This window comes from Emys orbicularis, chromosome 8 (genome assembly GCF_028017835.1).
Source record: "Emys orbicularis isolate rEmyOrb1 chromosome 8, rEmyOrb1.hap1, whole genome shotgun sequence".
In the NCBI taxonomy this organism is placed as follows: domain Eukaryota; kingdom Metazoa; phylum Chordata; order Testudines; family Emydidae; genus Emys; species Emys orbicularis.
This window is the reverse complement of record NC_088690.1, coordinates 111,671,933-111,699,112: the sequence shown is the minus strand read 5'-3', so window position 1 is coordinate 111,699,112 and position 27,180 is coordinate 111,671,933. Positions and strand designations below refer to the sequence as shown.

The 27,180-nt window shown below is 39.7% G+C and overlaps 1 protein-coding gene across 14 annotated transcripts in view; it reads left to right on the top strand.

The window, feature by feature from the left end:
* The window catches only part of EBF1 (EBF transcription factor 1), a 320,070-nt gene extending 295,449 nt beyond the window's left edge, over positions 1 to 24,621 (top strand). For 5 of the 14 annotated variants that reach the window (XM_065410169.1, XM_065410168.1, XM_065410167.1 and 2 more), the window contains 5 exons: positions 11,173 to 11,238; positions 11,977 to 12,154; positions 14,058 to 14,237; positions 17,894 to 18,088; positions 24,590 to 24,621. In XM_065410169.1, the coding sequence (XP_065266241.1) occupies positions 11,173 to 11,238; positions 11,977 to 12,154; positions 14,058 to 14,237; positions 17,894 to 18,088; positions 24,590 to 24,621 (651 nt within the window). Of the gene's footprint in view, positions 1 to 11,172; positions 11,239 to 11,976; positions 12,155 to 14,057; positions 14,238 to 17,893; positions 18,089 to 18,464; positions 18,533 to 24,589 lie in introns of those variants that run through there. The other 9 variants (XM_065410163.1, XM_065410162.1, XM_065410161.1 and 6 more) reach the window with 4 other exon arrangements.
* The last annotated feature ends 2,559 nt before the right edge of the window (positions 24,622 to 27,180 follow it).

Below are 27,180 nucleotides of genomic sequence, written 5' to 3'. Positions count from 1 at the left end.
AATACCAGGTGCCCCAGAGGGAATCATCAAGTGATCCATCTCCTGTCTCCCATTCCCAGCTTCTGGCAAACAGAGGCTAGGGACACCATCCCTGCCCATCCTGGCTAATAGCCATTGATGGACATAGCCTCCATGAACTTATCTAATTCTTTTTTGAACCCTGTTATAGGCTTGGTCTTCACAACATCCTCTGCCAAAGAGTTTGACAGGTTGACTGTGCATTGTATGAAGAAATACTTCCTTTTGTTTGTTTTAAACCTACTGCCTATTAATTTCATTTGGTGACCCCTAGGTCTTGTGTTATGAGAAGGAGTAAATAACACTTGCTTATTTACTTTCTCCACACCAGTTCTGATTTTATAGACCTCTATCATATCCCCCCTTAGTCGCCTCTTTTCCAAGCTGAAAAGGCCCAGTCTTATTAATCTCTCCTCATACGGAAGCCGTTCCAGACCCCTAATCATTTTTGTTGCCCTTTTCTGAACCTTTTTCAAGTCCAATATATCTTTTTTGAGATGGGGCGACCACATCTGCATGCAGTATTCAAGATGTGGGCGTACCATGGATTTATATAGCGGCAATATGATTTTTTTTGTCTTATTATCTCTCTCTTTCATAATGATTCCCAACATTCTGTTCGCTTTTTTGACTTGTAGCCCAAAGGACCGCCAAGCACTTTGCAGACTGGAACTGGTCAAACTTTTCTAAATTTCAAGTTTTTGACATTTCAATTGGAAAAAAATCTTGACTCTATTTGATAATTTTCATTACGTTTTGGGGCTTTCATCTTGCCTGATAGCGGTCTGAAATATTTTGATGTTTGAAAAAAAAAATACTGAAATTTTGAAAAAGCAGTAAACATTTCGAAACATTCCTGTGAAATTTGTTGTTGGTATTTTTCCAATCAACTCTGAGAGCGACTATAAAACAGTGATTGTTTCATTGACCACTGAAAATGGAGCCTTGTCTGGTATGAAATGTGATATCTATTTTCATATCACAGAGCCGTCAAGGGAACTATACTTTATCCAACTGAAATCAGCTGGCAGGAAGAATTTAATCAGAAAAATGTGAATGGTAATTGTGACTCATTTAAGAACACCTTACTAGAGGCCCCAAAAGCCACAATTGAGGAAGAAGGCCATGCTTGTTAAAAAAGCCAACCTGGTTTAGAGAGTAAGTGAACGCAGCTATAAAAAAACAAGTGTGTGTGCATATATATCACAAATGGAGGAAAAAAGGGAAGTTGATAGTAATGAATATAAATCAGAAGTTAGGAATTGTAAAAAAAAAAAAAATTGATAAGGGAAGCCAAGGGACACAAGGAGAAAGTTAAGGGCAGTAAGAAGGAGTTTTTAAAGTATATTGAAACAAAAATAATCTGGACAATGGTATTGGTCCATGACTAGATGGAAATGGCAGAACTATCAATAATGCAGAAGAGGTAGAAGTCTTCAATAAATATTTCTATTCTGTATTTGGGCAAAAACAGATGATACAGTCTCACTGAATGGTGATGATAACACTCATTCCATTCTACAAGTATCTGGAGGATATTAAACAGACGCTACTAAAGTTGGACATTTTTAAAGCAGCAGGTCCAGATAATTTGCATCCAAAAGGTTTTAAAAAGCTGGCTGAGGAGTTCACTGGACTCTTAATGTTAATTTTCAATAAGTCTTGGAGCACTGGGGGAGTTGCAGAAGTCTGGACGAAAACTACTGTTGTGCCAATATTTTAAAAGGGTAAACGGTATGACCTGGGTAATTATAAGACTGTCAGGCTAACGTCAATCCCGGGCAAGATAATGGAGCAGCTGATACGGGACTTGACTGATAAAGAATTAAAGGAGGGTGATGTAATTAATGCAAATCAACAAGGGTTTATGGAAAATAGATCCTGTCAAACTAACTATGAGATTACAAGTTTGGTTGATAAAGGTAATAGAGTTGATGTAATAGACGCAGACTTCTGTAAAGCATTTGACTTGGTACTGCACGACATGTTTAAGGACGTATATTGGGCTGGGGGGAGGGAGTCTTTTGTTGCCGGTAAGCAAGAAAGTTGAAAAAGTCTTTTAACAACATAAGGTAGGAAGCACTTCACTGAAGTAGTTCTGCTTGAGCTAAAGCCTCTTTATGCCATAAAGTACTATTAAGTCCTTTGAACACATAGTTGTAAAATATAATTGTTACACATTTGGCATTTTATGCTTCCCTAGAAATTACCACTTGGTATCTACACCTAATCTACGTTCTTTCTTTTCATTTCAATTGTGTCTGAAGTGGTCCTTCATTGTAATGAGAATGCCCCTTTCAAGAGACTTTTTTCAATTATACTGATGATAAAATGTAAGTGAACGTACTCATTTGTAGAGGTTACGACTGAGCAGTGTTTTAACTGTAATGCTAAAACCGATCAACATTATTCCAGTCTCTATTTCAACATCTTTATGCACTCGCTCTGGGCAGAACATAGTGGAATATCATTGTAGGTCAAAATCTCACTGCTGCTTATTTTTCAGCTTTCATTTCACCATTAAAAGCTAACATGTACTCCAGCGCCTAACTAGAAACTATTCTTATGGTAGATTTACAACCCAAAACCTCTTCACCATTGGACCAAAAAAGTGACAGTTCCTCTCATCTTAGTACTTCACTCTTATGTTATTTTTTTTTCATTAAAACTGTTTTATGGGGATTTTAAATGAATTGCACATATATGAGTTTATATCTTGTTTCTGGAAAATATCTAGTCAATCATACAGGTTTTTTATATCTACAGTAAATATTCATAAAGATAAATACACCAATAAAAACAAAATTCAGAAGATGAAATAATTAAGTAAAAGCCAATTAATATATAATTAATACTTTGAATGCCAGATAGCTATACTGATAGACACTAGCTGAGGATCTGGCCTTGTAATACTAATTATAATTAGATTCTTTTACAGACTTAAATCCAGTGAAGTGGACCATGTCACCCACTTCTGATTTGACCTGGGGGGCCAGTATTTTAAAGGGGATTTGAACCTGGCCTCTTGGCGCAAACAATTGTGCATGCAAGTGATAGAATAGAGATTTCAATCTACTTGATTTGCAAGTGCAAAGATGTTTCACACACACAAAAAAGTTAATCATCTCTCTATATTCTACTATGTACACCTGCAAAATTACAAGCCTTTTTTGAAACTTTGGCCCCAAGTATTTTTCATAATTCTTTCTAATAGGATATAAAAATTGCTTCCAAGTAAGGATTGTGAAAGAGCTAGCCCTGTATTTTTAATCAAATGTCTCACAATACAATGTCTAGAGACACTCACGATGCCATTCCTATCAAATTCTTTTTATGTTTGCGTAAGTCCATGCCCTCCAAATAATTCAAAACATTCTTATTCTTCCATAAAGGAACTTTGACAACTTTCCAAAAATACACAGGGTATAGAACGATCAAAATAAGAGCAAGAGTAACAACACTTTCCCTTTTTTGCCACTCTCATCTGCAGCTGTTTTCAAGGAATAGGAAAGTTATTACCATTGAGAGTAGCTGATTTAAGAGCTATCAGGAAATCTTACAGATGCAATAAGGAAAAGCAAACCTTAAAGCCTCAGTAAACTCAGTGACCAACATCCGCTTCAAAATATACTAGATGCCAATACAAATAATTGGGGTAAATTTTCAAAGCAAGGGGGTTCAGAGCTGATTTTCCATTGTTTTGAAAATGTACATCTGCACGCATCACCAAGTGAATGCAAGTGCAATGCATTGTGTGAAATGAAGTTAAAATATATCTATTCAAATCCTTTGAATTTCAGGTAGAAAAAAGATTCTAAACTTTAGAAATGCTTGATCCAATTATGCTTTCAGCTACACCTATGTAAATGAGGACTAACCCCATTGCAGGCAATATAAGTGAGACTAGAATCAGGTCCACCGTATTCTGATGGGAGCTGGGCATTCCCTTCCAGGAAGATGGCTGTGTTCTGTGAGCCATTGAGTGGAACTCTCATGGACTTACCCATTTTTGATTTGGACACCATTTATTAATCATGGCATGGAAGATTGGCTTGCATAATTAAGGAGATGGAGTTGTTGATAGAGTCCCTACCTTCTAGAGATCAGTGCTAGCGCTTTCTCTATAATATGAAAAATTGTTCTGTTTCCTAATCTTACCAGTGTTTCAGACTGACATTCTACAGAGGGTATCCTTCTTTACTTCCTCGCAGTATGTTCTTTTCCTGATAATCAGGAAAGAGAGACTGTTAAAGATGCCAGAGAATCACTCAGCTTCTGATGATGGCAGTTCCTTCAAGCAACAGTTAACAAGTTCCAAATAGGATGGACATCTTCCAGCTCAAGTAATATAAGATCTGGATGGATGGAAATATAATAGATGGCAGCTACCAGCTAGAGGATCTAGATGGATGAGAGGCTGACCTCATGGATTAAAATTTGACATCACTAAAGAGCTCTGGCTTTAGCTCACAGAGCTAGATGTTTCTCATACTGTGCAGTAATCTTTGTCTGCAATAGAGAATAAGGTAGAAGGAGATGGGGGAGAGAGAGGGTGTGAAGCTGCTCCAGTGGGTATCTTGCCATTGACTTTAATAGGAGCAGAGGTAAAACCGTGAACTGAGAATAAGGCTTTGGGGCAAGATGCAATATTCATGTGTTTGAGCAGGAGAGGCAAAGCTCTGCAGAAGGGGAATATCTTGTGGCGAAAGATGAGAGTTCCAAATGTCATCTTGGCAAAGACCTCCAAAGAGAGGAATTCGTACTAGCAGAGTGATATTTAGTACTAAGTTTTCCGCTCTAGCCACCGTCTTCTTTTTGACTTAGAGACCTACCAGCAATGAAGACTTCCTCTCCTCTTAATGATGGAGCTCTCCTAATTACTTGCCAGATACTTCAGTTGATGATAATATACTGAGAGCAGCCACGCTCTCAAACATAAGTATATTCCAAGGGTCCCACATTACTATTTACCCAGAATATGTACTCCGAAGTTCAACATCTTTGCCAGCAGCTGGGTGTATCGCCCATTGTTATAGTCCTGCCAAGTCCCACCTGGAATGTAGACACATGTGTTTTAGATTAACAAGGCAGGCCAATACTCTTCTGGTATCTCGAGGTGCTGAATTAACAGGAGACATAGATAAGAAAGTAAACTCACAAGGATGGGCTTAAGGACTGTCATCATTATTTTGTTTCCTCTTTTTGACTGTAGTAGTTGCAGCTGAGAACTGTTTGAATGGGGTGATTTTTCTCTATTACTATGAATTTGTCACTCTTGTGGTTAAGAGGTGTCTTCATCATTGAGTCTCATCTTTTATGGCAAGATGTCTGCATGCTTTTGGACTTCCGTGTTCGTTCTTTTTGGTGCCTCATATAGGCTTTCTATTTTTTATTTATAGGCTTGATTCATTGTGGAGCAGGTGGGTAAGGTCATGCATCAGTGTTTTTAGTGCCCTAGAGTTAGGCTGCGATCCTCTGTTTGGGTGGAAGCCGTTGAGACGGTTAAAGCTTGGAAAAGCCAGAGTTCTAGCCCCAAGGTGGGCCTTATGTGCTGGAACATGCCACTGGAATTTAGCGGTAAAAACATGGCAAAATTCCATCCTCTAGTTGATATTAAGCTGTACCTTTTTGTCTCAGACATATTTCTACCAGTTGACTTTCTTCCTCATTTGCCCTCTGGTCCTTATAGCAGCTATTCTGTGTTCATGTCTTCAGCGGGAAGATTCAGTTATGGAACATGGATGTATATCCCTGATTTTGTCTCTTCTTCAGTCAAGTTTTAGTTTCTGTGTGGCTGTAACATCTACTCGAGGATATGTCCTGCCATTTTACACTGTTGTGTTTTTGATAGTTACAGTCCCATTAAATTGGCACATTCCCCTCATTTTTAAGTGGATTAAATCTCTTTGCATTTTGAATTGCTTGTACAAATGATTTTTCTTTTCACATGCAAATGTTGAAAACAATAAGATAAAGAAATTTGCATTGTATAGATTGGAGAGATGCACTGAGTTCATGGACATCCATAGAGATGGCAGCTGTAGTATGGCTTTGAGTCTCCTGTATGTTTAGCTAAAGGACTGGCAGTTCAGAATTGTGATGTCCTAACTGGCAGTCCTATTGGCTGTCTACCCAAACATCATTTTTCTTTGGTACGCCTTACACGGAAAGGAGTTCTCATGCTTTATAACTACATCTCTCTCTCTCTCGCGCGCGCACACACACACACACCCTATGAACCAGAATGCATATGTAAGTTGTGAGGAAATAATACATCTATATACATTTTTTTTTTTTAAATCTACAAACTGGTCTTATTGTAAGAGTATCCATAGTAAGCAGCATCTGCCACTTCATCCATCACAAAATAGTAATAAATAATTAAGTATTTAATATTTATCATTTTAATCTGAAATTTCAGAATGTGACTTTTCAAGGGAAGAAGCTAATTGGCAACTTATACTCAGCATTTTAGCTCAGCATGTGGGTTTGTGCTGTCAGTCCCCGTGAAATAAGGAAGTTAGGAGACAGAGCCAGTAGGTCAGAGATGAGTTGAGGAAGTATGAATGACATCATTATCCACGAGTAACCTCTCCGAAGATGAATGAGCTCTCTCTTGTATTACAATGCTAATAGAGCATTAGAAGGCGATATGATATCTAGACAACACATAAGATAAATGCCTCATGATTTGCTAGAACAGCTTTTTTTTTTGCAAGTACATAAATCCATTGGTAGACTAAATAATACGATATGTGGCTGATGAGCATCATGTACAGTGGACAGCTCCCGCCGGACAAAATTCATGTGGCTTTAACAAGTCCCTCAAACATTCTGTAATTGATTTATTTAGATTAAATATTTTTTTTTAAATGCTAAAAATACTCCAGAGTGCCCTGACATCAGTTAAACCCACAATCCACATTGGGATGGATACGTAATTCTTTTGACTAATTGCAACATTGTAAGCAGAGGTCATCAAGCATCGTAACACATCTTCCTTAACAGTGGCACATACTGGTCATTATGATGAAATTTGACCCCAGTGAACCATATATGGAAAATATTATTCATTCTGAAGACAAGTGGCATAGCAGACAAAGCACTAGACTTTTTAATATGAGATTATAATTCAGTTTAAAGTAAGTGTCATGGTCTTGATGAATTCCTATTGGAGAGTTACTCACATCACAAGCTGAACAAATAAAGTTGGACAAGTGCTGTAGTATTCACTTTAGGTAAGTTCAGCCAGAAGTGGATTTAGTTTGAATTTAACATTCTGTGTTCCAAAAGCGCAGTCCTTCTGCTGTGATAATAAAATCCTTCCCGCAGTAATGTTGGACCATGTAGCTACAGGGCTTCCAGGCCTGAGACTCTTCTGCTGTTCACATATGTAAACATGCCATCCCCCCGTATTTTCAAGAAGAAAGAGAGCTGAGAATGCCTTTGGTTCTGTTTAAAAACAAAAACACAACCACCCCATTGCATTGTTGTTTCACAAATTAAAAAAATAATTCAGCTGTGTTTACTTTTCCCTAAAATAGAAACCAGATTGCAATATGGGGGTCCAAAGGGGAAGTTGGGTCTAGTTTAGATTGCATAGCCACCTGCAATGCTGGAATACAATGAGCTTCAGCTCTGATGTCATTTTTTCCCAATTTGGTCATTTATTATTTTTCTAACAACAAAATTATGCTTATTTCAAAGAAAAGGCAAGAAAATCCTTATCCTGGAACAGGCTACTTTCGGTATACTCATTTACTCTAAACCAAAAGCAGGGAGACTTTTAGAATAATGAGAAGAATGACTCTTTCCGTACAAACGCCTCCATAAATTAGATATTAGCTTTAGTCATATTCTGCCTCTCAAGAAATATTTTCACTTGCATATTCAAATAGAAGGCCCTTTAGACGATGCCCACTTACAGCATGAAAATCTAGGCTCCCAAGATGAGAGCAAAGAAGAATTTCAGTGAACAAAAGAGTATCTGGGACATCAACTCTTGACCCTATCATGAGATTTTGTTTTGTAGCGTGCCAGTCTCACTCGTTTTTCAATTACAAAACAAAGAGTCTGTCTGTCATCACCACTGCAGTGGTAACATACAGTATCAAGTTGATTTTTAAAGACATAGATCTTTTATATTAGCTGTCCTTTTTATAATACTTTTTACAAATTTAATCAATACGTTTTAATATTCTATATACTTTAAGTGCAACATACAATAAATATTGAAGTTTCATCTTAAACATGCTTTAGCCTTTAAATTGTTAAAACTGCAGTGCCCTTTCAATCTACTTACATAATGTCATAAAATATACATTTCAAGGTAAATGAAGTCAGCTACTTCAATTTAGTCCCTCAAACTGGTAGTAAATGAGAGGTTAACACTATGGTGCCAAACCCATTATTGAGTAAATTTAGCACCTTGGACAGCTCTGTAAAATCTTTATTGCTTTCCTGACCTGCTCGTCATGTTCTGTCTATGTGTTCGGTGGCTCTCAGCTCTGATTGAAAGGCAATATATTAGATCCTGAACACAAACATGCTCGGGGGCTGGTTCACTGTGAGCGTAATGACATGGAGGTGAGAACAATTTTCTGGTCACCGCAATCCAAGCACCTTGCAAGGTCTGTTATTCTAACTTATGGAGGATTTTTGGGGCTCCTCTGTATTTGAAATAATCACTTTAGCACCATTGGTAACTTAAGCAGATCTGAAAAAGGTTTTCAATGACATAAAACAAAAACAAGTTAATATCTTAAAAAATATATAGTAGCATTTTCCTGTGCATGTTTTTAAGACGAGTTTGTCTGTATAGGAGCTATGGTCAGCTCTGGAGTAGAAGATACCACTGCCTGACAAAGGAGCTTTTGTGTAACAGCCGCCTTGTGTAATCTGAAAATGTCAGATACAAGGAAAGGCTTTTATTGTGTGAAAATGTTGTTAAAAAAAGCATGAAGCTCACATTTACAGACTCTGGAAATGCTATAAAAATAACCTGGGACGAGCTGGAAATGTTCAGTGCCACTTGTCAAATGTACTTCAATAAGTCATGATGAAAATTAATTTTATTTACATGCAATATGATATGGCATCAAATAACTTCCAATTCCTTAATAGTGGGAACACGTTTGACATGACATGATGCAGCAGTAAGATCTCATGGTTTGAGCTTTGCACTGGCCTTCCCCCTCCCCCCCCCCCGCCCCCCCCAGTCTCTGCTCAGACTCGGTCCAAAGGATTTTTAGCTCAGCATTACATAGATGACCAAGATGGGTTGGGGGGAGATTGACTAATTTTTAATAATTTGGCATAGTGACATATTACGCTACAAACATTACCCAAACAGTTTTCAGACGCTATATTGCTTCCTGGTTTTGAATTAGGGCTGGAAAAGACAAAATTTGACAAGAAGATCTTTAGTTTGAATCTTTAATGCAAGGCAGATGAGGGTGGTCAATTTTTTAGTGGCTCTGTTAAAACTCGCTCTGTATACTATTAAATTATTAATTCCCATGGCCAAACAACACAAACAGGACAAAGGCTGTAGCTGCCTAACTGTTAGAAAACTGTTTCAAATGTCTTGATTCAAAATCCTTCAATTATATAATGCACTTCGCTTCATGTATGAAAAATAATTGAAATGTGTGCTTTGGAAAGGGGATGTATAGCAACTTAAGGCAAGCCTAAATGTTTACCGGGAGTTCAAAAAACCTCCATCTCATTTTTGAATTTAGGACATTATATATGTCATAAGTAGTTACTGCAGTATGACAACTGTTTTATCTTATATTATAGAGAATTTAAAATTGAAAAAAATGCTAATATGCATCTAAAAGCTTGTCATTTGAAGAGTTGTTCGAGGATTTCTGAAGAGGTTATGGTGACAGCAAAATGAATGCAATTATATCTCTATTTTCTGATCAGAGTGTACAATATATGCTACATTACTGCTCCTTTTTGGTATAAAATATAGCTATTGTGTAAAATATTTTAAGTTAAACTTTTTTAACTTTACACAGAAGTATTAAAAAAACCCTAAGAATTGGTGCTGCATCTATATTTGTAAACCTCCTGCAGAAATATATATTTGGATGCAGCTTCATGTTTCTATATTCGATAAACACTCAGCTATGGGGAAAAGAAGAAACATCATTTTTATGTAAGAGTGTGAATACGGGTAGGTTTTTTTCAGACCAATAGAGATCTGCTGGATATTCTGACATCATATAGAGGAAGATTTCCTTTGGTCTAAATTTTGCAGACGCAGTTAAAATTTTTCTTTCGGGATTGTTAGCCTGACTTCTTGCATGCTTAAAAATATAAACAAAGGAGACATGGTGTTACCCAGATGTCAGTAGAAAATACTAAAGGAAGCAACAGAGTTTGAGAGAGGAGGAAAGAAGAGTTCTTCCTAAAACATATGATCATAGAGAACCACAACAATGATAAACAAAGGAGCAGATGGAGAAAGTGACAAACAAGGAAATTAAAGGTAGAGTTATACCCAAAATTCAGAACCAGCTCCTGGATTGTTTTAAATTACGCTTCTATGTAGGGAATTCTGCCAGCAGTCCCTTCTCAGTCCTGCTCTGTCTCTCCATAATATTATTGTGCAGCCTTTGCACATACATGATCATGACTGTGGCCCATAACATCAAAACCATAGAAGTTGAATGTTACATTATCAGTAGCACAGGGCTGATTGGATCTCCTTTGACTGTGGCCTGTCTGATAAGGTCACAATTCCTGTGATACACAATTAAGAACTAAATAAACACATCTAAGGGGTGCATAACATGCTCTGAATGACATTGATTGCAGTAATCTAGTAAATGACCTCAGGATTGTATTCTGCAATAAATCTATGAGTGGTTTATAGTGCAGTTGGCAGAGACAATTGAGTGATGTATTTTATTTTGCAGCATCAATGACTCTCACCCTTTTGACTTGATTAAGCATGCGTGTGAATAGGATGAACTAGCGATTTAACACTATTCGATGTTTGCTGAGAGTTGTTGCTTGTAAAAACTACCTGGTTGGAAAAAATAACGCAACCGATAGAACAATATAAAAAGATTCTAACTAGCTGCTTTTCCTACATCGTGTTTATTGAATTCAAAGGAGCATATCTGTTTTTTATATTGACAGGAAGTGATACTGAAGAGGGCTGCTGATTTAGTGGAAGCGCTCTATGGTATGCCACATAATAACCAGGTAAGTGTATTCTACTAGAGCAACTCTAAAACCTGAATGAGCTTTAGTCCCGGAGTGATGGGTAAGGGTATAAGCCTGTTATTACAGCGTGAAAGGAGGACGAATGTATGAGAAAACATAACGTTTTGGCTGGTTGGGTGTTTTGGGCTGGGGAGTTAAGTGTGTGAATTTATTGCTCGTGTAAGCAGCTGGCTTCCCAGCCATGAAGAGTTTTGTCCCGGGTTGCCAGAAAACGTATAATTTGGGCAGCAACCTTGTAGGATTCTTGCCCTACCACTGTGATCTGCGGTGCCTTACCCCTGAGAAATGAGTGAGTAGTTTAGGCTCCATCCCCATTCAGTCTTTGGCCTCTAACAATCAGGGTGCCATTGTTTTTGTGAAGTATCAGAGGGGTAACCTTGTTAGTCTGGATCTGTAAAAAGCAACAAAGAGTCCTGTGGCACCTTAAAGACTAACAGATTGTTTTTGTGCTGTGCCAATTGTTTTTGCCCACTGGGAAGTGGACCTGGACTGAGACTTCCAACTCCTTTCCCAGAGAGGTCAGTATTTCTCATCAGATGTTAACAATGTACTGTCATTAACTATCTGGGTGGAGTCAGTCCACTGATTTAGAAACAAACCACCCAATCTGAGCCTTTGAGCCATCCATTATCTAGTACATTTAACATAACACATCTCCTTGCATTTGTTGGAAGATCATTTGACAATCCTTTTTATTTGTTCCTTTCCTCTCTCCAGGAAATCATTCTGAAAAGAGCAGCGGATATTGCAGAAGCACTGTACAGTGTTCCCCGCAATCACAACCAGCTCCCAGCACTTGCTAACACGTCAGTCCATGCAGGAATGATGGGAGTGAATTCCTTTACTGGTCAGCTAGCAGTCAACGTCTCGGAAGCCTCACAGGCCACCAATCAGGGTCAGAGAAAGAAATAGCTTCCTCTTTTTATGCACCCTATGCTGACAAATGTCAGAGGATCAGGCACTAAGGATGTAGGTCAATCAAGAACTGTTTATTCGAAGTTTAATAACATGCAAGGAGCATGCCTAGTGAATGATCCTCTTGCATATTCCATGCATGATTTTGTCAAGGGATAATAGATTGCTTAATGACTTTGCCCCCAGTTCCGGAAAGCACTTAAGCAATGCTTTCCTGACAAGGGATGATTTCTTGAATTGGGGCCTTAAAAAGTGTTTCCTTACAATGAAAGAGTATCCCTTCAGTATTTGCATTATGTAAGACCCACTTTGGGGACTATTTTTAAAATTTTGATCAAATTTTGAAACTTTGAAAATCTTGCCTGATTTTTTTTTAAAGACATTTCCCTCTCCCCCTCCTCCTCTTTCAATTGGCTATAGAGCGAAGATAATAGTTTTTGAATTTAAAAACATTCTCACATTTTGTCAAATTTAAAAAAGTATTTGTGCAAATACTTTCACAGTTCCCACTCCTGCTTTTTGACCAGCTCTCCCAATATGAAGTTTGGAATATATTTGGTGGTAAAGCCAGTAAAAAGGGGTGTTCTCCTGGAAGGCTGAAAGACCAGTTTACATTACACGAATATATATGTATAACTTTAGAACATAACATACATTCTACCAAGGTACCATGGGACAAGCAGCAACATTTGGGTTTTATCTCCCAGAAGTGGAAATGTATTTTGTATGTTCTAGTATAGTTGGGTCTGAAAACTAATCCTACATCCAGACATGATTTCCCCAACCCTGTTGCCCACAATTCTGTGGAAATTCGGAGCTGGATCTGAATTTAAACTTTGCAGCTAGTTTCCATCTCTACCATGAATTCAGATATCTTAGAACTTTGGAGAATTCATTTATCTAGGTCTTACGCCCTACATTTAAAAGTGGCTAGAGACACTTTAAATGGACACTTTAAAGGGGTTTGAGTTTTTGGAGGGCAGCACCCAGAACATTCAGAAAATGAGTCATTTTAACTTGTGTCAAATTGGGCACTCAAAATTGCTGCTCACTTTTGAAAATTGTGGCCAAATGTATACACCAACTCCATAGAATCATAGACTTTAAGGTCAGAAGGGGCCATTATGATCTTCTAGTCTGACCTCCTGCACAACGCAGGCCACAGAATCTCACCCACCCACTCCTGTATCAAACCCTTAACCTCTGTCTGAGCTATTGAAGTCCTCAAATTGTGATTTAAAGACTTCAAGGTGCAGAGAATCCTCTAGCGAGTGACCTGTGCCCCATGCTGCAGGGGAAGGCGAAAAACCCCCAGGGCCTCTGCCAATCTGCCCTGGAGGAAAATTCCTTCCTGACCCCAAATATGGTGATCAGCTAAACCCTGAGCATGTGGGCAAGACTCCCCAGCCAGACACCCAGGAAAGAATTCTCTGTAGTAACTCAGATCCCACCCCATCTAACATCCCATCACAGGCCATTGGGCATATTTACTGTTAATAGTCAAAGATCAATTAATTGCCAAAATTAGGCTATCCCATCATACCATCCCCTCCATAAACTTATCAAACTTAGTCTTGAAGCCAGATATGTCTTTTGCCCCCGCTGCTCCCCTTGGAAGGCTGTTCCAGAACTTCACTCCTCTGATGGTTAGAAACCTTTGTCTAATTTCAAGTCTAAACTTCCTGATGGCTGGTTTATATCCATTTGTTCTTGTGTCCATCTCTGATCTCCTACCAACAACCCCTGAAGAATAAGCCTGATGTATTTTACTGTAGTTTGCATCATTTGTCTTAGTTTAGCAGATTTTGGGAACGGGGGGGGCGGGGGAGGGAGGGCGATGTTTAGAAATACTTCTCTTTAACCTTTTCCCCTCTCCAAAAAAGGTTTTACTCGCAACTCAAGCAGTGTGTCACCTCATGGGTATGTGCCAAGCACCACCCCTCAGCAGACAAACTACAACTCCGTCACAACAAGCATGAACGGCTATGGGAATGCTGGAATGTCAAATTTAGGTGGTTCTCCAACCTTCCTCAATGGATCTGCTGCCAATTCTCCCTATGCCAGTGAGTATTATACGACACTTCTGCATTTTGCACTTTTTCATTAGAATGAAATGGCGACTCCTCTGCGCTATGCAATAGTTAGTTGCTATTCTGTTCTCCCTAAGTCACTGGCCTTTTGAAGCACTTTTTAGTGTTGCCATGAGTGAACTGCTCTACTTTATTATTATTATTATTATTATTATTTGGGAGAACGTGCAGGGTTGAAAAAGAATAACATCTCTCACGACTGAGAGTTTCAAAACTTTCTTTGCATCCTGTAAATAACAACACACCCCCTTAAACGCTGCTAATTCTAGAAAATGGACATCACGTAAATGACTTCATGTCTGCTGGATTTTGTCAAAACTTGTAGCCTCAATACTGAGCTTGTTATTTGGGGGGAAGGGAGTTTGAGGCTATTTGCTAAATGAAACCTAATTTGTTCCACCAGTAAGGTATCAAAGTCAGAAAAGATAGGTCCTGTAACTTTGGGAAGGGTTGGTACTTATCTGTGTACATAGTATGCGAACACCCCTCTTAGCAATTATTAATTGTCATTGGGCCGCATCTTGAGGCCGCAATTCACTGTTTTTGTTGTTGCTCAGTATTATATTGACTTCACTTGGGATTGAGTAAAACTTAAGTAAGAGTCTCAGAATTCGGCTTATTTTTATTAAGCGTTTCTAGAGTGCCACAGAGATACAAAACATGGAAAAGCGCATGTTCCATGCTCTAACGAGCTTACAGTCTGAGGTTCCAACCCTGCAAACGCTTATGCACAGGACTGCCTTTATGCCTATTAACTTTAAAAGAGCTACTCAAGTGTGTAAGGTTCAGCATGTTGGCAAGTGTACGCAATTTCGTAAATGTAACTACTCATGTGCGTAAGAGTTGACAGGATCGGGGCCTACAAGCCTGATCCTGCAAAACCGTATGCACATGAATAGTAGAAACTAATGGGAGCTGCCCAGTTCACCCACCCTTACACACATTGTGTAGTAGCTTATTCTGTGAGTAGTTCTGCTGGCATCAGTGCAAACTCAGTGAAAGAACAGGTTTGTAAGGACTAGTAGTGCGAGTGAGATTTTGTAGGGTCAGACCCTAACATGTTCTGTAGATGTGGGATGCTAAATGTATCAACATGTATAATTCTAAAGTTATCTGATATTCAGAATGACAGTAAATTATATTGAAATACATGCAGTGAGTCCAGATTTGAAAGGGAACTAATAACAATTCAATTTGAAAATAACGACCACGGCTTCTTAGCTTCCCAATATTTAGAAAAAAATGTGCACCTACAAACCTAGCACTTTGTAACCAGGGAATCCCCAATCAGTATTACTTTTGTACTCTGATAACAATGGAATCTTTAATGTTATCAATTTTCTTACTTTGTTAACCTGGATTTCCTATAATAGAACCTGTACGCTCTGAATTCATAATGCAACATGATTAAAAAGGCATCTTTTTTTGGAAACAGATGCCTGTAACCCATTAAAAATACTTCTGCAATTTATTATTTCATATTTATGAATGAAGCCATCTTTGGAGTAACACTTCACTTCTCAGTCCTGATTGTTTGCTTTATTCTGTTTTTATTTTCGGAGGTTTTTGTGGTAGATCTGTCATTCTGTTAATATCTAATCCATTCAATCAGAAAATGTTTCAATCATGACCTGAAAATTAAAAGGTGGCATTCTTAATTAAATCAATAAACTAATTGCTGGATAGTAGCAATTCAATTTAGGTGCTTTGATTGTTCTTCCTTAACAAGTGCTTGCAGACACCAAGTGACTTCAGACTAGATTGTATCTGTCAGACTGTAAAACTTTGAACATTTAATTTCCATTAATTGATTTCCTCAGTGTTTCACAAATATGATATCCGATTCTCATATAGGGACTCAGATGGGATGATTTTTATCTGCATAAATGCAAATAAAATAATAATCCAAAGCCCAGCTGATTTGAATTTTCTTCCTATAATATTTAATTATTCATAAACCACTCATGTTCATAAATAGTTTCTAAACCAGATGAACAATAAGAATAAGGTATCCCACTGGTAACAGGTCCCTTTCTGTTTTGGTTCAAGGCTGGAGTCCAATAATACTGTATTAACTGGAATTGTTTGGATGTATTTTTATGAAAACAAACTCCCCACATGATAAATCCACGACCCAAAGACATTAATTGCAATATACAGTAAACCAACAGGATTCCAAGTACTCAGACATTTAAAAATCAAACCTCCTTTGTGTCAACTTTGCAATGTAAACAGGGGGGTGTTTAAAAATCAGACACATATGAAAAAGTTGCCTTCATTTAAAAATATTCTAAACCTGTTTATAAAACCTGAAGACGTCTGTTTACTCCCATAAGCGGGGCAAGATGTTGAGCTGATATAAATCCGAGTAGCTCACTTGAAGACAATCAAGCTACACTGATTTACACCAGCTGAGCATCTGGCCCATGGCTCTGAATGAAAATGTAGCATTCTCGATATCCAGACTGTGGTCACAGATCCGCCAGGAGGTTTTCTTGACTTGGCTGTCATAAAAATAAGTCCCTGTTTTCAGTATCCTAAATATCACCCAACATATGATTTGTTAATCCAACCTTTCCCCTTATACCATCCCGTCCTCCCACCGTGCCACCCTAACCCACCCACCCATTGGCCAGATGAGAAATATGAATAATGTTTGTGATGCTGTGTACTCTGATGATGGCCCTCAGAGGAGTCCAGTGGGGTCCGGAGAAGAAGAAGGCTTTGAAGCTAGAGAACAGCCTGATTTTGGCGTTTATAAATGAGAATGCATCATCACAGTACCCACATGTCATCTTGAGATAGGCTAGGTGGAATTCACTTAGCGGGATAGCAAAGACGGGGAGGAGGGATAGCTCAGTGGTTTGAGCATTGGCCTGCTAAACCCAGAGTTGTGACTTCAATCCTTGAGGGGGCCACTTAGGGACCTGGGGCAAAATCAGTACTTGGTCCTGCTAGTGAAGGCAGGGGGCTGGACTCAATGACCTTTCAAGGTCCCTTCCAGTTCTAGGAGACAGGATATCTCCATTAATTTTTTTTTTTTTAATTTTACACTTGGGAAGCAGGATTTACAGGGGTGATGCCCACAATAAGAAAATTGCATTATGCAATTACTACCACATCTTACACGGGATAGAGTGGGACTGGGAAAGGTTCAGAGAAGGACAACAAAAATGATCAAGGGTATGGAACTGCTTCCCTACAAGAGACTAAAAAGATTAGGGTCGATCAGCTCAGAAAAGAGATGAATTTACCTAGTTCTTTTTGAACCCTGTTATAGTCTTGGCCTTCACAACATCCTCTGGCAAAGAGTTCCACAGGTTGACTGTGCATTGTGTGAAGAAATACTTCCTGTTCTTTGTTTTAAACATACTGCCTATTAAGATTCATGATCACGTACTAGGCAGTAAGGCCTGTGAGATTTTCAGTGGTGATGGCCATACACTACGTGCCAGATTTTCAGAAGTGCTGAGCATGCGGGACTCTGAAGTCAAGGGGAGATGTGGATGGTCTCAGGGCCTTTTGAAATCAGGACCTGTGCATCCTGGAATCAGGAATCTTTTCTTCCCAGTGCCTGCTTGTGAATTCACAGTGTAAGAAATGCTTGGTTTTGGGTTTTTTTCCTCTAGTCGTGCCATCAAGTCCAACAATGGCCTCCTCCACTAGCCTCCCATCAAACTGTAGCAGTTCCTCTGGGATTTTCTCCTTCTCACCAGCCAACATGGTCTCAGCGGTGAAACAGAAGAGTGCGTTTGCCCCTGTCGTGAGACCGCAAACTTCCCCACCTCCCGCCTGCACCAGCACCAATGGCAATAGCCTGCAAGGTAGGTGAGATCAGCATGGGGAGGAAGATCGCTCCTCTTGAAACCGCAAGGTTGCGGCGCTACATTACGCACAGCATTTAATTAGGCGTTTAATTAGGCGTTGGCAGAGGGGATGGAGCTTGATGGGGCTGTCGTGGTCTCTGGCCTATAGTTTACTCCTGGAAAGAGTAACTGGAATCTATCCCCATCCCCCTGTGCCTACCAGGTGACTGGGAACACACCCTTTCTTTAACTCTACTAATCCTACTGAATTTAGATGCTGTGGCTTTAAAAGCACCGATCTAGTGTTTTGATAAAAACGAGAACTATTTCCGCTTACTAATACCATCCTTTTTCTTTCTTTCCTCTCTTATTCCCTGTTGTCGTCCATTATCAGACCAGTCTTTTGTGGACTCTAGCAAGTACTCCACTGCAGGGTCTCTCCAGGGGCTGGCCTTCTCCTGAAGTACGTCACTCAATCTTCCCTTCCTTTTTTTTCCTTTGTCATCGTACTCTTATGCAGAAATCCTTCCGACTCCGCAAGAGCTGTAGGGCTTCACGGCACACACACAGCTGCAAAGCTTGGTGCATATGTTTGCCTTTAATAAATACAAGGCGCATTCCTAACTAAAAGCAGCATTTCCCAGTTTACTGCATAACGGGACAAACAGCTCCTTGTGATTAATGGACTGCATGTAAGCCAATTAATCTCCTGCATGATGCAGTGTCCCTTTGAAAGCCTCTTCGGCCATTGGTAATACAGGAGCTTCTTCTTTTCTATGTCCCTAGTTCTCTAATTCAAAAATATACGAATATGGTTACATAAGTACATAATCATGTGTTCATGCACACTGAGGGAACAGGAGATTAAACTACAGTCAGCACTGGGGATGCTGCAGGAAACAGAACTGCCCATTTCATTGTTTGCTGCAGCGTACTGTACAATGTGGTGCCTAACCCTCCCTTATAATTACTGTACGCCACGTTAGCATGCTGAGACATGTACGTTTTCATGCTCACTTAGACCGAGGGGTTTTCATAAGCAGATGCAGCCAACTGTCTCAGACTATGCCAGAGGTGGAAAGGTTTTGTGATGCATGCTGTACTTTAGACCTCAGTTTGGGGCATTTTCCTTTCCATGTGCCTGTGCAACTCCGATAAAGAGTACTGAGCGGAGAATAAACCCTTTAATCACTAAACCCATGTCACGTAGGGCTTGTTTCGGAATGATCTATTCAAAATATGTGTAATGCCCTAAAGTATCTGCGTGCCATGCCACGGCTTCTGTCAGTCCAGAGGGGAGAGAAGCTTGCCTCGCAATCAGAACTGAGATGGCATCATTCACAAATAAAATCTATATGCATGTAGAGTGGAAAGAATTCATTCATAAAAACCGGCATCTATCATGACTAAAGATAAGCATTGCATTCAGTGTACTTTAGACTGGTAAATTGGGGGTATAAATCCTTATGCTGAAATAAGTAGTTATAAGGCTAGAACATATGAATTAGTAGCTTTTTTTAGGTGTCAGTCAAACCCCTCATTTAACACGTTAGAAACAAAACCACCAGGTTTTTAATCGACAGCTAAACCTTGGCTCACAGAAAATGTGCTGTTTTTAAAAATCCGTCACTGCCAGCGACCAGCAGATTTGAACAGCATTTATTTGCAATGGCATCAACTAGAACTATTTAGCCTTGTGAATAAAAATTGGAAACCGATAGTTGGCTCACATGGGCTTTTGAGAGTGTTTGTGTTTCTTCTGTCCCTCCCCCCCCCTTGCTTTGGAGTGGGGAAAGAGAGCGAGCAGCAGGAGGTTTTTAAAAATCATTGTTTTTCACTTCATCACACACGGAATTCCAGATTTCACCTACTGTATTATGAAAAGCAATTATGGAATGAGCTTAGAGCACTGGTCGCAGTTGGGGATTGCTGATTGCCGCCTCGTTATGTCACGTCCAGAAAACACACCGATCTAAGTATTTCCCCTAATTTGTATTTAGCAATTCAGTTTCATAATAGGAATAAGACACCAAGAGAAACGGTTCATTTCTTGGGCACCACTGAACTTCTTGGTGAGTTAAAGACACACGGCCTTTAGCCCCGTGCCTTATGACACCACCCGAGGCATGCAATAATCACTCAGAAATGCACTGCCTGTTGTGTCTTATTGCTTAAATAAACAACCATGTATAAGGAGGCTGTCTTATCTCTCTTGGGCTTCTGGTTACACCAGAAAGCAATCAAGCTTTGCTTATGTAGCAGAAGTCACTAGAACTGCAGCCATGCTGATCTGTTGTTCTCTTTGCCGAGCAATTTTGTAAATCTCAAAAGACATTATTGCTGTAATTTGCTAACAGCAGATACAAATGAGCATGGGATGGGCAGAAATAACGCCCATGTGTAGGGGCTGTTCCTCTCTCTCCCTGTGGAGGAGGTCCGATCTCATACCTACAGCATTTCCCTCTGAGCTCTCCTTTTTTCAGAATAGATGGCATGCTGCAGTTGAGAGAATTTACATGGCCCTGTAGACGTAGCACTTAAGGAACAAAAGTAGCATGATCTAAATGAGGACCTGGCAGAATGGAAATGCCAAGGCTTTTAGGCAGAAAAGATGTCGTTTTCTCTATTTGACTTGTAATTTAATTCAAAATATCAGAGCTCCTCAATAAGAATAATAATAGTGATGCCTTGAAAACCTACTTACATGATGTACTTTTGTATCATTTCACTTCCACTGGCACCAGGTGCAGCTCTTGCATTAATCTATGGGGAAATGTAACAGTCCTAGAGTGAGGAGTTGTCATGATTTGCGTAAGGCTCAGTTGTGGAGTTCCCACAAGTCCCCACTATGGGGCTGCACATAGTGGTACTGCCCCAGGAGAAGACCAGACTCAGAGAGATGTAATTTTGTCTCTGGGTTCCTCCCTTGCTCCTGGGGACGCAGTAACCTGCATTAGACCTTCACCTGGCACAGATTACTTACCCTTCAGCAGCAGCTCAGCTGTGCTGCCTAGAGTGGGGGGGGGACAGAGTCAAGACACCACCCACTCCCTCCTCTTCCCCTCAACTTCCCCCCACCCACATAGGAAGAGGAGTAGTGGCTTCCACTGAGGCTCAGATACTTAGCGGAGCCAAGAAGGCCTTACAGCCCCCACCCCCTCCTCCCAATTCCCACCAACATGCTCTTGTTTCAGGACTTTCATCCATAGATCCCGAAGTGCTTCACAAAGGTGGTAAATATCATTGTCCCCATTTATACAGATGGGGAAACTGACTTGCCCAAAGTCACTAACCCGTAGAACACAGGTCTTCTAAGTCCCAGTCCAGTGGCCCACACTAATCCCCCGCATGTGCACACAGAGTGAATCACAATCTCGCCCTTAACCGGGGCCCTGTTATCCCCTACCTGGGTGGGAGGGGACTGGAATTCCCTAGAGTTTCCGTTTCCTCAGACCCAACAACAAATGTCAGAGAATCCACAAGAGGCTTCCTGGTGGAGACGGCGGCTGGATAGATCCTTCATCTCCCTCTCCTGCCCGGTGGCAGCGTGGTCTTGCCATGGGTCCCTGTGCCAGAAGGAGGGGAAGATGGGACCTTGTCTGATGAGGCCTAAGAATACTTTATAGCATCTTTTCCATCCGTCTTTATAGCATCTTTTCCATCCATGAGTTTTAGGCCCAACTCATCCCCATATAGAGGACTGGAAGCTCCATGAAGTTCCCCATACCAAGTTGTGAACATGTTGTTCCAGGGGCGGGGCAGGTTTTCCCCAGCCCCACAGAAGGAATGATGTTGGGTAGTTCAGCCCCCAAACCCACAGATCCACATAGATACTGTATATCTCAGCTCCACCAATTTTAACTTTACTATGATTGCCCCCCACAGGGCTGGTGGGAGGAGAATGCAGGTCTTCCTGGCCTAAGCATGCCCCTCCCTGAGTACGGAGCTTCAGTTCTATGGAGGGGCTTCTTGGGGGGGGGGACAGATGTTAGTCACATTGCTTAATGAACAACTGGAAGGTGCTCGGAGACTACTGTGCTGAGCACGGTATAAGAACCTGCATAGAATAGAAAGGGGCCCTTCTCCCTCACTGGGGCCTTTGGACATGACCAGAACAGAGAACAATCCTGGCCTTAGTTTCTGACTCTATTCCCCGACTTCGCCTCTCTCTGGGGTCAAACTGCAGAGCGAACTTGTTGTTATTTCTTTAGCATTGTCCCTGGTTTTATGAACTTCGGGTGAAACTACAGCAGCTTGTTTGGGGAGCCCTAAAGATGAAGTTCTTTAAAACTGCCCTAGATATAACCAGGCTCCTTACCAGAATGCCTGGTGCAATCATCCTTTGCAAAAACCTTGCTGGGTGAGACGCTCCAAGAACAGAAATGCAGCTGGACAATTGGAACATGTCACCTCTTCGGATGTCATACAGCAACCGTGGATGTGTTTTGAATTCTCCCCTTCTCTCGTTTTCTTTAATTTAATCAGTGTAGTTTACTTGAGCTGTTTTCCCTGCACTGATTAGACTTGTAATTCTTGCACATATGGTGGTGTTTGTGGAGAAAACATTTCCCTCCCCACCCCCCTCACCCCCAAATCTGCAAGTCTTTCACTTTGGCTTGGTTCTTATCAAGTGATTGCAGCTGTAATTAAAGCACAATGAATTAGAACCTGTCACAGGACCGAGTTCTTCCCTAAGAAAGCATTTGCCCAGATGTCCGAGATGGCAACTCTGGTGTTTAAATCATGCACCCATGAAGTGCAACCAGCCTGAAGTCTAGTATGCATTTTATATCCTCTTGCAAATAACCATACAACTACTATTTCAAAGATGCAATCCTGTTATAACATTCACAAAGAACCTATGCGACTACCCTTGTAATTATGTTTACTTTTAGTTAGCTCAAAAGCTTGTCTCTCCCACCAACAGAAGTTGGTCTATTAAAAGATATTACCTCACCCACCTTGACTCTCCAATATCCTGGGACCAACACGGCTACCACACTGCACGCTTGCAGTATACCATTCAGCCACTAGATGTGCCCTTGTTCTGTACAGGTTGTAGTGGAGTGTGGTCCCTGGTAAACAAAGACAGACAAAGGTGGAGGTGAAATGGTGAGGAAGTCTATTGTTTTTCTGTAGCTGTTTTCTGTAAAACAGTTTAAAAGAGACTGTGATTCTATATCTCAGGATTCACCATTCCATTTGAAGGGAGTTTGCAATGGGAGCCCTGATAGGGAAAAAAGAAGGAAATTATATTGGAAAGAATAGTGCAGCAAAATCATCACTCCACCTTCAACAAACAAAAGAGACGAAAACCTAAATTAAAACTAAAATTCTACTCTGAATTCATCCCAGTCGTGAAAAGGCACCTAAGGGTTTGGTGAGCCCATAAGATGCCATGATGCTGAGCCCCCACAAAAACCAACAACAACACTGGGTTAAGGATTGATTGCAGCTTTAACTTGGAACTTTCTTCTGTAGGGGGTTTAAGTTGCTCTCAGGACCACTGGCTACACATGCACAACTCCCAGTAATGTCAATATCCAACAAGGTTTTAAATAGGTAAAAGGTTAAATGAATCAGTGTGTGCCACAGTCTGAGAGAATTAGGGAGAGGAGTATAGGTGAGTTCCGTGTCCACCCTGGGTCAGCTAGTGGTTGCCAACCCATCAGTTCTACAGAGCTGCGACAACCAAATAAAACAGCCTACTGGAGGAAATCCATCTTCTCAGCTGCCTCCCGTTAGTTAAGTGATAGGGTCTAAAGCTTTGATTTCCCATAGGCTTAACTGCTGTTCTAATTTGCAAGGATCCCAGTCAGCCTTTGGAGCAGATGTTTCAATCCTGTAGCATCATTCTCAGCATTACATGGGTCTGTATCGGCTCATACTGGCCTACTCCTAAACTCTCCCACAAAACAGCAACATGTATCCTCAACCTAGCCCAGAAACACTGAGTGATAGGTTTGACCATCCACTCTTCAGGGGTTTGAATACCGAAATGAGCTTGTCTGGGAAAGCTGGCTAAGAAAAGGATCCAGTGTTAGTGTACATAAGGCAACAGACTATGGCTTTTGTATACACTGCTGGCATGTGGGATGAGAGCTGTGTGCCCACACAGGGCACGAATGACTGTTCTTCTTAAGAAATTAACAGAATTTATGAAAATTCTCACAGTTTAGGCCTCCTCAGCTTTGCCAGCAGCAACCAAATTCTGCATCTAAGAGCTGAAAAGGGGTTGTGTCTGAGCTCAGATACTGTGCTAAATTTACGCTAGAAAAATGTCATTGTTGCCAGCAGTTAGACCTGATTTATGCCAGTGTCAGTGAGATCAGAATCAGACCTTCTGTATTTAATGCATATATTGTTATTTCTATTGTTTGATACTTGTGTATGAATTCAGCTCCCAGTATAGATAGTATCTGACTGGTAAATGTAGTGAGGGTTTTGGAATTGAAGGTGTGATGCAAAGGAGTCACTTTTCTTTTTCTTTTTTCCCTTCCTCTCCCCTCCTTTTAACAGCTATATCTGGCATGATTGTTCCTCCCATGTGAAAGGATTGCCTTGAAGAATTTTATTGAAGAGGTTGAATTCTGCTTCAGAGAGAAATCTGATACAAGTCCCAGAGTGGAACTTTTTACTCAGGCCTTTTTAAAAAAATAAAATACAATAAAATAAAGAGGAATCTTACAATAACTGCGGATTTTTAAACAAAACAAAAATCACCATCCTTGCAAATACCGAAATTAACAAAAAATCTGCAATTGCAAGGTGTTGATTTGAGTTGTCCATCCCAAGTACTTGGGAGATATATTTATTCTGTGTTGATAAAGAAAATCCACTTTTTTCTTGTTTTTTGTTTGTTTTAATTTTTAAAGCTTGATTTAACTCAACAGCCATTTGTCTTTTATAAATCATACAGTTCTGCAAGGGACACTAGAGATGAAACTTCATATTTTTAATTTATGACCCTTTTCTAAAGCTGTGTAAAGGGAAATGAAGTGGTAACATTTACAAACAAGTCAGTAAGGGACAGAATAGAAGTGCCAGTTAGTTTTTTTTAGAAGAATAATGGCCATTTAATTAAGAGTCGGCTCATATGTGTTGTTTATCCAGGGATGGTTTGCTAATCCGATACATTTTTCATTCTCTAATTAAATAGATATCACTCACTAAGCATTTGTTCTTTTAAAACAGGGAGAGAATTTGTAACCTCTGTTTTTAATATCAGACTAAATAATTGTGTAAATAATGCGATGAGAAAAGTTGGTGAAAGTGTAGCTAAGGACATGAATAACGTAAGCTGACGTCTTTAACTCTGAAACCCAGTGCCTCTGGATATAATGCTAAAACTGCATAATTAGACTAGCATGGCTCTCTGTTTAGCTTATATCAGAATCTTTCCAAATGAGTGGCCTCCCTTGAGTTTAGCATAACCTGAGCTGTGCATACAAATCTCCTTTGGATTGTGTGTCGCTGTCTAAAGACACGGACTCAAGCCATTATTACATGTTGGGTGTAATCATAAATTTTCCTCCTCACTTTAATCTATTTGTTTCTATGGGGCAGAACCAGAATTGACTCGTCTGCAGTTCTGCATTCTCAGTGATCTAGAAGCACACACGTTTTTTGTCAGCCTCCCGCTAGGATTGTTGCTGTATCAGCCGACCCTCTCAGTTTGTAGCATAATATATTAAGCAACAGGTAACTGTTTTTGAATAGTAAGTGGAAACATGAATTTGAATTTGCAGGTGGAAGGGAGGGGGAAGGGTTGTGAGGAAGGTTTCAAATCAAAACCATAGGTTCTGTTTTACAGGAATTTTGCTATCATTATCTGGGAAGTGTTCTTAAAACTATTAGTCAAAGAGGCAGCAAAGCTCTGAAGATGCATTATCTGATATTTTTTCTTTGCTGTTGTGTTTTGTATGTAGTTATAAATACTGTAGATTTTTTGTGATTTTTTGCCAAAGTTGTTGTTCTATTTATACATTTTAATGTCTTAAGACAGATTTTCAATGTCACAAAAAATTACTGCATATTTTGCAAAAAGAGCTCACTACCTTTAGCTTGCACATACTTGCAAAATTAATTAAAGGGAAAAAAAAGCTTTTTTGTTTTGTTTTGGGGGGGGTTATTTGTTTGTTTTAAAGGGGATTTTGTAAAATATCCATATAAATAATGTATTTATCTTTGGAATTTGTACATTGCTTTTCCCCTCCATCCCCAGTTTATTTTATTGTGTATGTTTGCTATGTGAAAAGTGCTGATTTGTTTGGTCACTCACCGTTGTATTAGCTGTTTAAATGTGATTTTAAAACATTTCATTTATAGGGTTTTTTTAAGATTGTTTTAAACCATGCTTCCATTTTTTTTATTTCCACCTAAAAGCCATTGTCTATTTTTGTATTATTTGTAAGTTAAGAAGTTTTTTCCAATATATGGCAAAAAGTAGCATATTATTCTTGTAGCATTTAGTTATGTAGATTTTAAAAAATATCCTTTGCTTTTGAGGCTTAACAAAAAATAATGCTGTTTTACTCTATTAATATGCATGGGATCTCTCCTCTTTGGAGTGACGCATTTTTGTGCATTAAATATGGGGAGAAACTTCATAGAACTCAATGAATATACTTTCTTTCTTAAGTCTGCTTGTATATTTCTCTGTCTTTCACATAAATATAAACCAGCAGATTGGATGCCTTAACAATGCAAATCATATTCATTTCACTTGTACATTGTACTGTGCACCAGAACTGTCAATCATCACTAACATTCTAAGAAAAAAAAGGAATTGAAAAGCACAAAAGAACTGTTTTTGTTACCTTAAGACAATGTAACTTTTTTCTAGTAGAGCAAGAAATCATTTCCAACGATGCTGCAACTGTGCATGCTTCCTGTATGAATTTTGCAATGGTTTTCACTAGAAAGTCACAGTGTGCTCTTTTTGGGGGGGAAAGGCAAATAAAAGAAAAAAAACTGGAAAATGTGAGAGACATCAATGTATTGCTTCTCTGTACTCGAAACGATTATTCCAATTCACATAGTAAGCAACAGCATGGCAATGTAATCAAATTTAAAGCCATATTTTGTCCAGTGACACCCTTGATTGGTCT